Genomic DNA, 16,259 nt, shown 5'->3' on the forward strand with positions numbered 1-16,259 from the left:
GGTTACACTTATTTTCTAATGTTTGCTCCAGGTAATCTAAATTTTAGGATGAGGGATTATTTTCTAGAGCTCTGCTTTTTGTTCTTGAGCTCAGCTTAAACAATTTTATTTCTTAATATGTTCTAAATATTATTTCAAATCACATTTAAACATTTCTAAAGAACTGGTTTCATTAGACATGTGCTCTCTCTAACTTCAGATGTAGGTTTAATCTTAATGGTGCAGGATTGTACTGGAAAGCAATTGCTGTTACGTATTGTAATTTTTTTCTAGAGGTTAGAAAAAACATATTTAATGAAGTTGCAACACCAGAGTGGCTTGAACTTCATGTAGAAGGCTTTAAATAATTTCCTCTTGTATTTTATGTAATCTCTGGATGTTAGCAAATGTCTACCAAGAAGCAGAACAGCCATCCTTAGTTTTCTGTATCTCTGATCTTCCGTTTGCTGTACCACTTGTAAATGCTGGGTTTGGACAATGCAGCCCCCACATTTCTAGGTCTAGTTGGCCCCAGTGGTCTCCACTCCACCTAATTATTTCACGAGGAATGGCAAGACTCCTGTGGGTAGCATGTTGCTCTGACCAGTGAGAAACTTGGATTTAATTCCCAAGGTTAAGTAAAATGCTTTGAGGGCACCACATGCAACTCATGACAAGGGGTACGCCTATATTGTGCACTGGCCCTTATAGTTGGGCAAGGAACTCCTTTGGCTTGAAAGGGATCCCCATTCATCCTTCTGCATCTGAATGAGGAAGTCATTTTCAGGGCTAAAAAAATATTTCTCATCTGCATATTTAATTGCAGCCTTACTCCTTTCAAATGTATGCCAAGACCTGAAAAGATATGCAAATAAGAACAGTAGCTGCATGTTTCCGCTAGAAATGTAACTGTAAAATAATTAATTTTTAGCACTTAAATTTGTAATTAACTCCTGTTAAGAATGGGAGAAGTTCACACCTACTTTGTGCTGCTATTTCAGTCTGGTTTCAAATTCAAGACAATTTACTGGCTTACATTTTGAAGTTAGTTATGGCAAGTGGAAAGAGCAAGCAGACTTTTTAAATTTAAAGTTTTGCCCTTCGGTCTGCTGAAAATCAGTGGAAGGACTCCCATAACTTGCAGAGTTTTTTTCTCTCTCTCTCTCTATTCCTAGTTCCCTAGGACACGAAGATTTCCAGGAGTTTAATTTTAAGTTAGTACTTATCAAATATTCATAGACCTACATAACAAATCATGGCAAACTATCTAAAGATGAAAATCTTAATCTTTAACAGGTTGAGCTGAAGAACATTTGCATTACCCTTGATATGCAAAATATTATAGGGTATACTTAAATACTTTTGCATATTCAGACTAGTAACTAATATGAAAAGCAGCTGATGTACGTTTGATCTGCTATGCTAATCCTCTTCAACAAAATTTCCATGTTAATTCTTAAAATCTTCCTTCTCTGAAAAAGCAGTTGCACGTATGTTGTTTTAGGTCTTAGTACATCTGATTATCTGTTTGCTTTACTGCTTTTTGCCCCCTTCAGCACTGAAGAGTCTATACATACAACACTGTAGGAAAATTCTACTGTAGTATTAATTACATTCTGACTGCAGGACTAAACTCTGCCTTCCGTACATCTTTGCAACCTCACTATTTTCAACAGGGTTGGGCAAGCATAACTGAGTACAATATTTGGTCTGCAGAATTTCTTATGGTGAAGAGTAAAACAGAAAGAATGAGCTTGAGCTTCAAACAGAATATTGAGTTTGACAGTACAAGCAACTGGAATTTTTACTTATAAGCTTAACTTGATATGGAAGGTACTGACACAAGCATAGAATCCCTCAGTGACCTCTTCATAATACAACTGCACTTTAATACTTATTGTCTTGCACCCTACCAAACATAATTACTTTATCCAGAGATACCTCTTCCAGTGCAGTATAAACACTTATATGGAGTTATGTAATTCATAAGTAATGTGGAAGTTTTGCATGAAAGCAACCCGTGTTTACACTTATTCAGAATCATTTCATAGCAGACCGTTTAAACCCATGTTGATGAAATATTTGGCAATATGCTGAGGTTTTTGATCATACCACGAAAGGCTCTAACGTGATGCATAGCAACAGTAACATTGCTTATTGCCATAGAAGCCTTCATCAGTTTTCTAACTTTTGTGAGGCTAAAAAAATCAACACTAATGCAACAAGAAGTGTGTGTAAGCCATATCTACTCATGTTTTCCTTATCAGTACAGCATATCAACTAGAGAACTTAAGTCAACCCTTTCATAAATATACTTCTCTTTAGCCCTGTAGTAATAGCTTAGAGCAGGGGAAGTCAATGGGTGGACCGGGGGCCAAATTTGGACCTTGACAAAAAATAGATTATCCCTGGTTTAGAAGTATTGGTAGTAGCCCCAACACCCAAACTCTTAGAATTCTCTCAGCACTAGTAATTGGGTGCATATGTGTATCTACTTACCATCTTGTCTAGTGGGTGAAGGATTTGGAATGAATGTTGCAAAGGCAGCAACAGACACTTTCTGTTGTTTCTCCCAATATGATCTAGCCATGATCTGTTCTTGGCTTTCATCCAAAACTCAGTAAGTATTGTGGGAAATAATACTGTTTTTCCTGTTACCTTAAGGACTTTGGGAGCCAAATTAAAGGGACCTTGTTAGGTTCAAAGAAATTCTCGCCTCAAATCTATCTTCATTGGGTATTAATCTTCTCTTTGCTCATCTTGTACAATGAAGCTAGAACAATGAATTTCACTTTATGGTTATTTTGCATTAATCTAGTTGCAGTTTCTGGATACAAAATTTCATTCACCACTATGTTTTAAAAAGGCAAAACATTTAGTTTCTGATCCTGCAAACCCTAAATTGTAACATGACATCCAGCTCTATTTTCCCTTTATCCAAAACTGCTGATAAAGTAGACTATGTGTCCCAGTGTCTACTGTATATTTGGGGCATGGATAACTACTGGATGGCTGGATGGAAAGGCAGGAGCAACCAGAAGAAATAGTAGAGGCTAAAATATTAGCATTTTTGGTGGGGTTGCCTGCAAGGTTGTGTTTAAATAAGTCATGTTCACCAGACTTGTCCTGGAGTGGATAACTTCAAATCTGGGGAAAAAAAGGTTATTTACATTGTAACTAGGGAGACTTTTCTGAGGGAACTGCTGCTTATATTGTAGGTGTATTTATATCCCACAGTATATAGCTCTGAGTTGGGTTTAGGGAAATTGTTGAGAAGGGAGACTTACTTTCATTGATTCTTGATGCTGACCTATTGTATGTAACTGTGTTTGTAAGCATCAACAGATACAAATAGGAGTACTTAAATTACCTACACCTGCATGTGTTTGTAGGATCAATGTCTAACCAAAAGTGTCTCAAACGCTCAATACTTAAATGTTGACTTTTTTAAATAACCTGGTAAGATAATTGAATTTTGTTTTTGCTCAGATTCAGGAATGCCATGTTGAAAAGTATCTGTGAGGTCCTTGATTTGGAAAGATCGGGAGTTAATAATGAACTGGTTACCAGAATCTTAAACTTCTTAATGCATCCAAAACCTTCAGGCAAGGTGAGGCACAATTTTATTATATTTATTCATTGTTATGATTCCAACTTGGGGTGGGATGTGGGCAGAAAAAAACAATGGGGACATACAATGTTGCCTTAAGCGGTATGCTCCCCCTTCCAAATATGCTTCTTCTACCATAGCTAAGTATGTGGGTGGCTCCTCGAAAGTGAATGTCTTTCTAAATCTGCTCCCACGGTGATTCAGTGTAGCTGACCATAGCAGATCACATGTATAGGGCTGCAGGCTTAGGCAGAAGCCACAAGCTTGATCTTCTGTTCTCTTTTCCCATCATGCTCAGCTAGGCTGCAAAAGCATATGTATCCAGCTCATGGAGTTACCATTGGACATCCCTACCCAAGCAACATGTAGTCTTTTTGCTTTGAGGAACAGAAAGGGAGCTGTGAAATGTGAGCCCCCCCCAAAAAAAATAGAAATGAGGTGAGGGAAGGGAGGAAGGTGAAAATGGACAGAAAAAGGGTGGCAACTGTATCGGGGAATGGTGTGAGAGCTCACTGAAGGTGGAAACACCTTTCAACCCATTCATCACACAGTGGGGAGGGGAAGGGGGGGATCACTAGATCACAGCTTTATTGGAACTGGAGTGTGTAACAATGCATTAAAACCAGCTGCACAAAATACTTAATTAGGCTCCTGTATTCCACCTTATTTTTTTTTAACCTAAGAGCAATACATAAATGGTCAAAGGCTGTCATTGCTTATCAAAATTCCTTTTATCATAATTGCTACAAATGTGAAGTCATATACAGAAGTGAATAAGGAATGTCTCTGTCTATGCTGCTTTTTTTGTTTGGGGAAGCAACCCAGACATCCATTTCTGTCAACACTTAACTTATTGAAGTGCTCTTCTACCCTGGAAAGTTATCCTCATTGGGGAATTAATGTTTGTGTCTCTAGTTTCCCACTCTTCATAAACTGAGCAAATTAAACCTATCTTCTAATAGCTTCCAGACCTACAAGTCAGTCTAGGTTCTTTCCTTCTCATGCATCATCTCCAATAATAATAATAATCTGCTTTGAGTTACTTTTGTGCAGTTACATGGAAGGCTTTTAAAAGAAACATGGACTTCCCCGATGCCGTTTTCAAAGTTGCTTTTCCAGGGTAGAGGCACTATAAGGGATTATAAGTTAAATAAGGAGAGACTACTTGAGTGTCCCATACAGAGATGTTTGTTATTTAAAGCAGAAAATATGGAGCTCTTCCTAATAAACTTTAAGTGACCATGTTTTTAGTCTTCAAAGACAAGTGTCTTTTGACACATTGGAGAGGTTAATCTAAAATGAAGCAGACATCACTAAAATGTACTGTGTGTACTTTCAGCCTCACAATGCTCAACTTTAGAGGGCTGCATATTAATGGGGATCAAAATTTTTCCCCTCCCCTGTTGACATCTTTCTACACACATAATCACCTGTTAAATGAGCTGATTGGTGTCATTGTGTTAGCAGGCATTGTGAAGTTTGGTTTTAGTCTTAACAGTGAGAACAAAAACGCAAAAATAACTGAAGTTGGGCTTTTGTAGAATTATGGCTGAGGAATTAAATGAACTTTGCCTCAGTTTGTGGGGGGGAGGAATATGTATAGGTAAAATATGTATCTGGAGTTTTGTCCAACTTGAGGAACTTCCATTATATAGCCAACATTTATTGCTGTTTGCATGTGATTCTACAGTGTAGATCAGTGGTTCTCAACCTTTCCAGACTACTGTACCCCTTTCAGGAGGCTGATTTGTCTTGCATACCCCCAAGTTTCACCTTACTTAAAAGCTACTGGTTTACAAAATCAGACATAAAAATACAGAAGTGTCACAATACACTATTACTGAAAAATTGCTTTCTTTCTTTCTTTTACCATATAATTATAAAATAAATCATGACCCCCAGGTTGAGAAACACTGATATAGAATGTAAAGCAGTACAAACAAGTCATTGTCTGTATGAAATTTTAGTTTGTACTGACTTCAGTAGTGCTTTTCCTGTAGCCTGTTGTAGAACTAGGCAAATATCTAGATGAGTTGACGTGTCCTCTGGAAGACTTCGGCATACCCCAGGAGAACATATACACCTGGTTGAGAAACACTAATGTAGATTATTGGATGGACATATTTGGAGAAACGTGTAGGTGGTAAAATAACTTACAGCAACACCCACCAAAGTAGCTTCACCAAACATAAGCTCTAAAACTGTTCACATTAGGCAGCAACAGTAACCCTTTCTTATGGAATACAGATGTTTACCTAAACCAGGGGTGGGCAAACTTTTTGGCCTGAGGGCCACATCTGGGAGGGGAAATTGCATGCAGGGCCATGAATGTAGGGCTGGGGCAGGGGGTTGGGGTGCGGTGTGCAGGAAGGGGCTCAGGGCAGGGGGTTGGGGTTCAGGGAGGGATGCAGAATGCAGGAGGGGGCTCAGGGCAGGGGGTTGAGGTGCAGGAGGGGGCTCAGGGTGCGGCGGGGGCTCAGGGCAGGGGGTTGGGGTGCAGCAGGGGGCTCAGGGTGCGGTGGGGGCTCAGGGCAGGGGGTTGGAGTGCAGGAGGGGGCTTAGGGTGCGGCGGGGGCTCAGGGCAGGGGGTTGGGGAGCAGGAGGGGTGTGGCAGGGGACTCCGGCTTGGGGTGCAGGAGGGGCTTGGGGTGCAGGCTCCGGCCCAGTGCCGCTTACCTTGAGCAGCTCCGGGGTGACAGCAATGTGCAGTGGGGCTAAGGCAGGATCCCTGCCTGCCATGTCCCAGGCACCATGTCCCTGCAGCCCCTGGGGGAGGGGGGGACAGAGGGCTCTGTGTGCTGCCCTCACATGCAGGTACCTCTCCCGAAGCTCCCATTGGCGGTGGTTCCTCGTTCCCAGCCAATGGGAGCTGTGGGGGGCGGTGCCTGCAGGCAAGGGCAGCACATGGAGCGCGCCCCCCCCCCCCCCCGGGGGCCGCAGGGCTGTGGTGCTGGCCACTTTCAGGAGTGGCGCGGGGCCAGAGCAGGCAGGGAGCCTGCTTTAGCCCCACGGGGGTGGCAATCCCATGGGCCGGATCCAAAGCCCTGACGGGCCGTAGATTGTCCACCTCTGACCTAAACCCATCAGGCAAAGCTCTATCTAAAAATGAGGATTACACAATACTATGAAAGCTATTAAATGCTGACCAGACTGCCAGAAGGAAAATTGTATGATTAGGGGACCATCTACTGAACGTGTTCATCTCTGGCTCTCATAATGCTTATATGACCACTTAAAGAGTCAAGTCAGGTGAGGTGGCAATTCTTTATTGGACCAACCCCTGTTAGTGTGAGAGACAAGATTTTGATCTTACACAGAGCTCTTCTTCAAGTCTGGGAAATGTAGTCAGTGTCACAGTTAAATGCTGTCAGCAGAACGCTTACAGAGTTCTTTGTTATTTTTGTGTCTCAAAGGGAGAGACAGCCTTTAATGCCAATTCACCATCAGTCTAGGGATTTAGATTATAACCAATATTTAGATTCGCATTTAAATCAGCTGGAAGTTCAATGTAGCAAATGAAGTGCAGGTATGTTGTGCTTATACTAACCCCCTTCTAAGGCAAGAGGGTTGTCTCAGTCTGTATTAGCTGAGGCTTCAGAATGATTTTCAACGATAGTTCTAAAATACAGTACACTATATACCTTTCTCACCTCCAGAATGCGCCAGCATGCTTGGTAATGTCTCTATTGGCAAGAAGAAGATGTAGCATTTTTTAATATGATTGGCAGAAAAAAATTAGGCAATAGCCATCTAGACATTTTTGTTGGGGTGGAGACTCTGAAAGAATCCAGGGTGCCCTTGTCAAAAATGTTTGTATTTCTAAGTAATGGAGCAACACTTAAGATTAAGATTCTCAGCTTTTTAGATCTGAAAAGATAAGCCTCTAACTTGAATCCATTTTTGAGATAATGGGTTTAAGTGATTGGAGGGCAACATGTTCATCCACAATGAATGACGGTGTCTTTTTTGGGGGATAGGGAGGAAATAGACACAACAAACTATAAACTCAGTGTCCACCTGATTTCCCCCATACCACAGACACTGACAACTATGTGGTTACAATTTTAATTGTGTTTCATTGTGCCCTAAATTGTGGTTTTGTCATGAACTTAAATAAAACAATCCCTTGACTTTTTTTAAAGCAGTGTAAACTCTTCACTTTAAAATGACGGTCCCTAGTAATGGGCATCTGGTGGTTGCCAGAAGCACATACTTTTAAGTTTTATAGGTCAGTGGTGGCTCTAGCTCTGCTTATTCTTCAAGTTCATATGACTTGACTGAAATTGAAATTTAAAAAATTGTTATTAAATTGTTACTTTTTTAAACCCATACTTTTATCTTAAACAGCCATTGCCAAAGTCCAAAAAAACACCCAGCAAAGGCGGCAAAAAAGAACGCAGTAGCTCAGGAACTGCACGAAAAGTAAAACACACCAAATGTCCTGAGATTTTGTCGGATGAATCAAGTAGTGAGGAGGAGGATGAAAAGAAAGAGAAGGCTGAATCTTCTGAAGAAGATAAAGAGAGTGAAGAGGAGGTAAATATAACAAAACTTCCTTTTCAGGAAAGATGAATGAGTTTGTCTTGCTTAGTTTGTAACTAACTGGCTACATTACTGGAAGGGGGTTTCAATATAGTGTTAGTGTTTTTGGTGGTGGTTTTTTTTTTTAAAGGTGGAAAGTAAGCTTTAGTAAATGGAAAGGATTGATTCACATGTGGACAACTTGAGACAAAAGTTCATAAGGTACTGTATATCAGGAAGACCTGACTTCTTTCAGTGTCAGAAATATGATGTGATCCAAGAACTAAAACTTTGAGGGATGAAGAAACAGAAATCAGAGGACCTGGTTCTGATCTCAGATGCTTGTGAGTCTTGTAAAATCAGTTGCTGCATGTGATGGACTTTTTTTAAACATCTCTAACAAGCAGTGCAGCCAAGAGCTGAAATTTAAGCATTGCCTTTCTTATATCTCCTGGTGACGTTTTCTAGTAAAACACCATTGCTTTTTGACTGGGGATTACTTTTAGTGAGCTACAGTTGAAGTAAGAATTGTAGAATTCAGTAAGTAAAGTCACTCCTACCTATCTAGCACTGGTCTTGGGACATCAGTTCCCAGATTCTTGTGTAGTTCTGTAGTGGTCCCTCAAATATTTATTAGTACAAAACTAAGCAACCTTAAATGGTTTTCTGCAGAATTTCAAGAGGTGATAGTCCCACTACACTCAATTTTCTACTCTTTTTTTTTTGTTCGTTCTTTTCAGAACCTTATTTTTCCATAAACTTAATTTTTTTCTTCAAACACTAGCATTTTTCCTCATACATTCACAGCTTGAGCTTCCCCTTATCCCTTTCTTCCCCGTATTCTCACAAAAGTTACAAAATGTGGAGTGGCAATACAAGCATCTTCACATTGACTCAACCCTATACTATACCAGTGAAGAGACTTCAGGCTTCGTATCCTTTGACATCTTGATCTCTTAGATGAGATCGTTTATTACCTGCAGTTATGGCTGTGGGTTTTGTGATGCGGACATGTCCAATTCACTAATTACAGGACTGAGACCAGCATTTTATATAAGCCACTGAACTACAGGTTGTGATAAAACGTCAGCCACTATTGACCTGGGCTGCACTTCAACTTATGATTTACAAGTGTGGTAGGCCATATATTTGAATTGTCTGAGCTATGGAAGGTAGTTAATCGTGAAAACTTTTTGTTGGAAGGCAAATTCATGTAACTTCAAAATGAAAATGTCATAAAACGCCAAATGATATTTCACCACCATTCTCCATAAAACAAGATTGGAACCACACATTCTTAACTTGCCATTTTTTGGTGGTACTCACAGCTGGTGAGTTGAAAGAGGGCTAGAGTATTAAAAGCTAATTTTATATTTTGTTCATCTGTTCACCAGTACAGTCTTTCTGCTGTGAGGAGAGGAATCTGGCTCTCTGTGGCAGGAGTCTTCTTTAGAAATCCTTTTTCCAAGAGCTCAGCTGCCTATAAAAGATAGGTAAGCCCCACTGACCTCAGTTTTTTGCCTTTCTTCAAGAGGTAGGAGTTAAACCCTCTGTTCCTTCCGAGCTGTCAGGTAAAACCTGAAAACTTTTAGATGTCTGACACTCCTAAGGAGTGTTTACAGACCCACGTCAGAGGGACTATAATGTTAGAGAACTTCAAAGGAAACTTGATTAGTTCATGGAAAAACTACCCTGCTCTTAAAACATTCTACCTCTTATGCCCTGTACAGGCAAGTCTCCTGATTGAGGGTCTTAAAGGAAAAGTTTCAGCAAACCAAGGGCCTGTGTACATTTAAAATGCTGACAGAGGGGTTCTCATTTCAGCACAGGTAATCCACCTCCCCGACAGGCTGTCTACACTGGGGTTTAACTGGATAGGTTTAACTGGACTTTTCACACCCCTGAGCGATGTTATACCGACATAATTTCATATTGTAGACCAGACCCAAGTAAACTCACTCAAGTTATCCCAAATTCCATGAAGGTTCAGACCAGAGTTGTCTAAACAGTGAGAAGTCAGACACGTAATTTACAATCAACTTGAAGATCAAACTTTCACAGACAATCTATAGATGAATATCTGTAGGCTATAATGTATGAAGTTATTGAAAATAAATTGAAATTATGAACCTGCTTGGAACAGAAGCTTATTGACAACTGAAAACTGGATGTCTTTTTAGCTCAGTTGTGGCAAATGGCAAAAGGTAGGCAAGAACTGCCTATATATTTAAAAGAACAAAAATTATTATTTTTTTGCCATGTGTTTAACAGTCCTTCAGCAACAGCACAATAAAAACTAGCTAGACGGCCCTCATTTAGTTAGGCTATTCTGCTCTCTGTTGAGCTAATTGTTGGAGTCGTGGGTGAGGAGTGGTTGGGACAGATGCAAACACCTGCACGCTTCTCTTGATTGAGATTCCAAAAAGACAGCTTCTTAGAATTAAGGATTCAAAGACAATTTTTAGAAAACAATCTGGATTCTGAGGAAAGAACACTTCCCATACGTTATAAAGCAGACTGAGTTCCATTTAAACTTCTAACCTTGCTCTGTAGCCAAACACTTAAAACGCCAAAGCACTCTAGTTTGAAAAGTATCTACTTAAGGATATGATCTGTGTGTATTTCCTGCTGACTACAGTGACAAAGTTCTCAGTGCTTCTGTTGCCTCTGAAAAGCCAACAGCTCTGAAGCAGTGAGCTGGATTCTAGTCTGACTGGGGCACCAACCCAATTAACTAAGTTTTATGGGTTGCACAAGTGTAAATGAAAGTAGTTACTGGTAATGTGAGTCAAAATCCAGTTTGTTTTTTTTTCATGTCAAATTGTTTTGCACTATTTACGATTTACAGGACTTAAGCACATGCTTAACTTTTGACTTTTCCTTTTGAGAAATTCCCAAGTTCTTATTTTTTGCAGTATCTTTTGATGCTAAACAGTGTTGTGGAGTTCCATGCTTGCCTCAGTAACTTCCAGAGGAAGTTTCTTGGGCTGGCAGTTAAACAGACTCTGATCCTGTAGACTTAAATACGTTTAACTTGTGTAAATAAAGCAAACATGTCCAGTTTATGTATTCTGTATCTTCTATTTATCAGTTGATTTTGACTTCATCAAACACGTTGTAGTTTGTCTATTTTTAAAGCATCATACCTGAGCCAGTTGTGTGCATTCATTAATGTAGTTCACTTCTACTAGTAAAAATTCACCCATGCGTAATAGTTAGAGGCCATGCAGCCATACTTCTGCCTGACTGAAGGGATGCTAAGTTGCAGTATTGTGGGCAAGGATGGAAACTAAAACTAGATTGTTTATAGAATACCATGGTTTGCTTGTTCAGTTTTAATCAGACTCTCAAGGGTTCTGTTGTAGGGCAGATGGTGCCTAGAGTATTCTAGAAATCAGATGACATAGCAGTCAGTTATTGGTGCGCCTCTAAAATAAACTGACTAAAGTTTTGGGATGATAAAACTGACAAAGTAAAAGGAAGGTAAGTATATCCTTGTGGAAGGGATAAGAGTTGGCATTCTGTTAGTAGTGGATTGCTTTCTAGGTGCAGCACCTCTGCTTATTTTTGGCAGACTGGAGCAATTATGCGTACTTCTGGTTTTGTCTTAAAGGATAGTCACTACTTATAGAAAAAACAGAATCTGCTTTGGAATAGTCATTGATGGGACACTATTGTATTAAGTGTAATTCTACTCTAAAATTATTTAAAATGGCACTTTTTAATTCCAGTGTCTATCATTTACTTTCTAACTGCCATACCTACCAATGTAACCAGGATTCTTTCCTTCTGGTGATTCATCACAATAAAATATTTTGTATACCAAATTAGATCCTCAGTTACACCCATACAATCTTGTTTAAGACTAATGGGGTTGTGCAGGTATGGGGGGTTGAAACTTGGCTGGCAAAAGCTTTATTACTGATGATGCTATGTGAGCATGAAAAAATGTAACTTTCTTGATTTTCCAAGGTGGAATGAGTCCTGGGTATGTTTGTAGGATTGGCGGTTAGAAAATGCATCTTGCTTCATGGATAAATTCAGGTTACAATAATCATTGAACCCTCTGCCATTGTAGTCCCTTTTCAGAGTAGAATTTCACTTTAACCAGGCCTATGAAGATACCTGCCTCCTGGGGGGAAAAATGCTCTCTAATAGCATCAGACATAATTATGAATGGAGATGCTTAGCACAATCACCCATAAGGCTAGAAAAAGTTCCAGCTGTTTGTTAAAACAATCAAGAATTTGATTGTCTTGGTTTGAGCTCCAGAGTTTATGCAAAATTAAAATCTAATCTTGAAGAGTCCAGATTTTAACTTCACAGTACCTATGTATTTTCCTCACTACCATCCACTATAGTACACAGCTATAAATGGCCAGTATTTCACATCTGAATGTAATAATTCAGTTTGCAATGACATGTTTCTCACGCCCATGTAGCATATTGGTGGGGATTGAGAGCTGTTGTGCTAGAAGTCAGGATTCAATCCATTCTTTTCTCTCCTACAGCAACCTAAGAAAGCATCTAAAAAAGAAAAACCTAAACAGAAGATGCCTTCTAAAAACAAGAAAGCTGTGAAAAGTGCTAATGTCAAGAAAGCAGATAGCAGCACTACAAAGAAGAATCAGAACAGTTCAAAAAAAGGTAAAGGTTTTAGTCTTGTTTTCACTGTGTTGCTTAATTTAGAAGATGAGTCTTAAGGTTAACTGTACAGCAAAACATTGCGTACTTTTTATTGCTTCTCTGATGTAGAAATCACAAGTTTGTTTTGCTAATTTAGATTTGAAATAACAGGATGAGACCCCCTCTCTGCTGGGGGGCCTTGGCAAGATCTTTAACAGGACCTGCAGAGTGATTTAACAGAATCTTATAACCTGGTTTGCAGCCCTACTTCAGCCTGATTGATGGGAGAAGCTGAATTGCAGTATTCTGGGTTAGGGCAGAAATTAATACTAAATAGTTTTAAACACTTGGTATTTTATAAACAAAATCAGCAAAACATGATCTGTCAGACTGTCAAGGAATAATGTGGGACATGGTGTTCTGTGGGAGATAATTGTCCTGTGTTCTTTTCTGGAGGAAGGAAGCAGCAGGGAGATGTCAAACATTTGAATTCTAATAAAGTAAATCTTCCAGATTTAGAAAGTGAGTCTGAGGATAGTTCAGATGATGAACCTTTAATTAAAAAGTTGAAGAAACCACCTACAGATGAAGATCTTAAGGAAACTGTCAAGAAGTTATTGGCCAATGCAAATTTGGAGGAAGTCACAATGAAACAGATTTGCAAGGAGGTATGTATAAAAATTCTACAGCTTTTGTTAAAAGTTTTGTTTAAAAACTAACTTTGATATTGCTCATTTTGTTTTGTAAATTATAAATTTGTGTGAAAATGTAAATATTTCATATACTAATTATACTCAAATGTGTGAATGTCTAAAGCTGTACCACTTAAGGCTTTGATCTTGAACTAGGCTGCATTGAATCTTGTCAGCACTTGGCTGGAAAGCCTCAGGGTGCTAGAGGTTAACAGAGGGTTAACGCTTTCCCCTCAGCCTCCTCTACCCCACACATCTACCTGGCTGTTTTGTGAATTTAGTCCTCGTTTGCTTTTTGTCAAAATGCATAAAATAAAACACATTTGAGTCAAAGTATTTTTTGACTTGCCCAAAATTTTGTTTTCAGCTGGACCTGAAACTAAACTTTAAATTTTTCAGAATTGCCAGCAAGTCAAAAAATCCCATTATTTGCCAATTTAGTGATCATCTCCCTCCCCCCCTCCGCCCCCCCCCCCCCCCCCCCACCACCACACACACACACACACACACACACACACACACACACACAATTTGGCTACTGATAGTGGTAAAACAGTATCCGTTTTTAAAAACAGTACTGTCATTGATTGATTTAAAGGACCCAAAACTGTACTTACTGTGGACCTGGTTTTTGTTCTTTTAGTCTCTTTCATACTTACGGGGAATGCAGCTCCCAGTCTAGAGCAGTGGTTCTCAACATGTGGTCCGTGAAAGCCTTAAACTGAAAAGATTTCAGTGCGCTCTCGCTGTGTGTGTGTGTGTGTGTGTGTAAAAAAAACTTCATAGGGTCCACATCTCTATTCAGAATTTCTTAGGGGTCCACAAATGAGAAAAGGTTGAGAACCACTGGTCCAGAGGATACAACACACCCACTGGTAAACAGCCTGAATTGCTTGACCCCAGGGTATTCTGTCACCCGCATGTTGTGCTTTATTAATATGAAAACTAACTCCTGTTGTCATTAAAAATAACTGCTACACAAACTTTCAAAAACTGAGTTTAGGCAAAATGAGGGAAATAAAAGGTTTGACACTTCAAATGACATTGTACAACTTACATTTGGATTCTACAACTCCAGGTCCTCTGCACTAAAATCATGAAGTTAATGTTCTGAAAAATAAAAGTAATAGACTTCTCACTCACACTAGCTCTTTTTTATTGCTTGCTTTAGGTATATGAAAGTTATCCCAGTTATGACTTGTCTGAAAGGAAAGATTTCATCAAAAAGACAGTTAAAGAGGTAAACTTATCTGAAAAAGTAAATGGTATATTTTTAAACATCAGAGGTTGGGACACTATATAATACTAAGTATCAGAGGGGTAGCCATGTTAGTCTGGATCTGTAAAAGCAGCAAAGAGTCCTGTGGCACCTTATAGACTAACAGACGTATTGGAGCATAAGCTTTCGTGGGTGAATACCCACTTCGTCGGACGCATGTAGTGGAAATTTCCAGAGGCAGTTATAAATATGCAAGCAAGAATCAGGCTAGGGATAATGAGGTTAGTTCAATCAGGGAGGATGAGGACCTTTTCTAGCAGTTGAGGTGTGAACACCAAGGGAGGAGAAACTGCTTTTGTAGTTGGCTAGCCATTCACAGTCTTTGACACCATCAACTCAGGATTAAACAAATTTGCAAATGAACTGAAGCTCAGCAGTTTCTCTTTGAAGTCTGGTCCTGAAATTTTTTTGCTGTAGGATGGCTACCTTTAAATCTGCTATTGTGTGTCCAGGGAGGTTGAAGTGTTCTCCTACAGGATTTTGTATATTGCCATTCCTAATATAGGGACTGTCCAGTTTGGCCAATGTACATAGCAGAGGGGCATTGCTGGCACATGATGGCATAGATTACATTGGTGGACATGCAGGTGAATGAACCAGTGATGATGTGACTGATCTGGTTAGGTCCTGTGATGGTGTCGCTGGTGTAGATATGTGGGCAGAGTTGGCATCGAGGTTTGTTTCATGGATTGGTTCCTGGGTTAGAGTTACTCTGCTGCGGTGTGTCGTTGCTGGTGAGAATATGCTTCAGGTTGGCAGGTTGTCTGTGGACGAGGACTGGCCTGCCTCCCAAGGCCTGTGAAAGTGAGGGATTGTTGTCCAGGATGGGTTGTAGATCAGTGATGATGCGTTGGAGAGGTTTTAGCTGAGGACTGTATGTGACGGCCAGTGGAGTTCTGTTGGTTTCTTTCTTGGGCTTGTCTTGCAGCAGGAGGCTTCTGGGTACACGTCTGGCTCTGTTGATCTGTTTCCTTATTTCCTCGTATGGGTATCATAGTTTTGAGAATGCTTGGTGAAGATCTTGTAGGTGTTGGTCTCTGTCTGAGGGGTTGGAGCAAATATGGTTGTACTAGTACTAGTTTCAGAAAGCTTGGTTTTTTGTATGGGAAGTGACCAAAAACATTTTTCAGGCCAACCTTGATTCAGGACCTGGATCTTTGCCCTATGTGCTCTTCATCTAAAAGCTGATAGTTGTTTTTCTTAACATTAGTCAAACCTGAATGCCACTCACATGTGGGTTCAATAATTTTTTTATCTTTCGGAAATATGAGTTACTATTCAGGAAGAACTAAAATAGTAAAGCTACCATGGCCTCTATTAATCTAACTAGCATAATTAATGCACAGCTCTGAAAGGGCCAAATCATGGCCTAGGCTACACAGCAATTTAGGGATGCAAAGCACTGGCTACTTGCATCACAGGTAATAGCACAGGTAATACTGCGGGGAGGGATAGCTCAGTAGTTTGAGCTTTGGCCTGCTAAACCCAGGGTTGTGAGTTCAATCCTTGAGGGGGGCCATTTAGGGATATGGGGCAAAAATTGGGGATTGGT

At 39.9% G+C, this 16,259-nt stretch overlaps 1 protein-coding gene across 2 annotated transcripts in view; it reads left to right on the top strand.

The window, feature by feature from the left end:
• DEK (DEK proto-oncogene) overlaps positions 1–16,259 on the top strand; it is a 33,211-nt gene that overhangs the window by 14,683 nt on the left and 2,269 nt on the right. For both annotated transcript variants that reach the window (XM_037893070.2, XM_037893069.2), the window contains 5 exons: positions 3,469–3,589; positions 7,937–8,125; positions 12,622–12,757; positions 13,250–13,404; positions 14,600–14,668. In XM_037893070.2, the coding sequence (XP_037748998.1) occupies positions 3,469–3,589; positions 7,937–8,125; positions 12,622–12,757; positions 13,250–13,404; positions 14,600–14,668 (670 nt within the window). The remainder of the gene's footprint in view (positions 1–3,468; positions 3,590–7,936; positions 8,126–12,621; positions 12,758–13,249; positions 13,405–14,599; positions 14,669–16,259) is intronic.

Source organism: Chelonia mydas, chromosome 2, assembly GCF_015237465.2.
Source record: "Chelonia mydas isolate rCheMyd1 chromosome 2, rCheMyd1.pri.v2, whole genome shotgun sequence".
Classification (NCBI taxonomy): Eukaryota; Metazoa; Chordata; order Testudines; family Cheloniidae; genus Chelonia; species Chelonia mydas.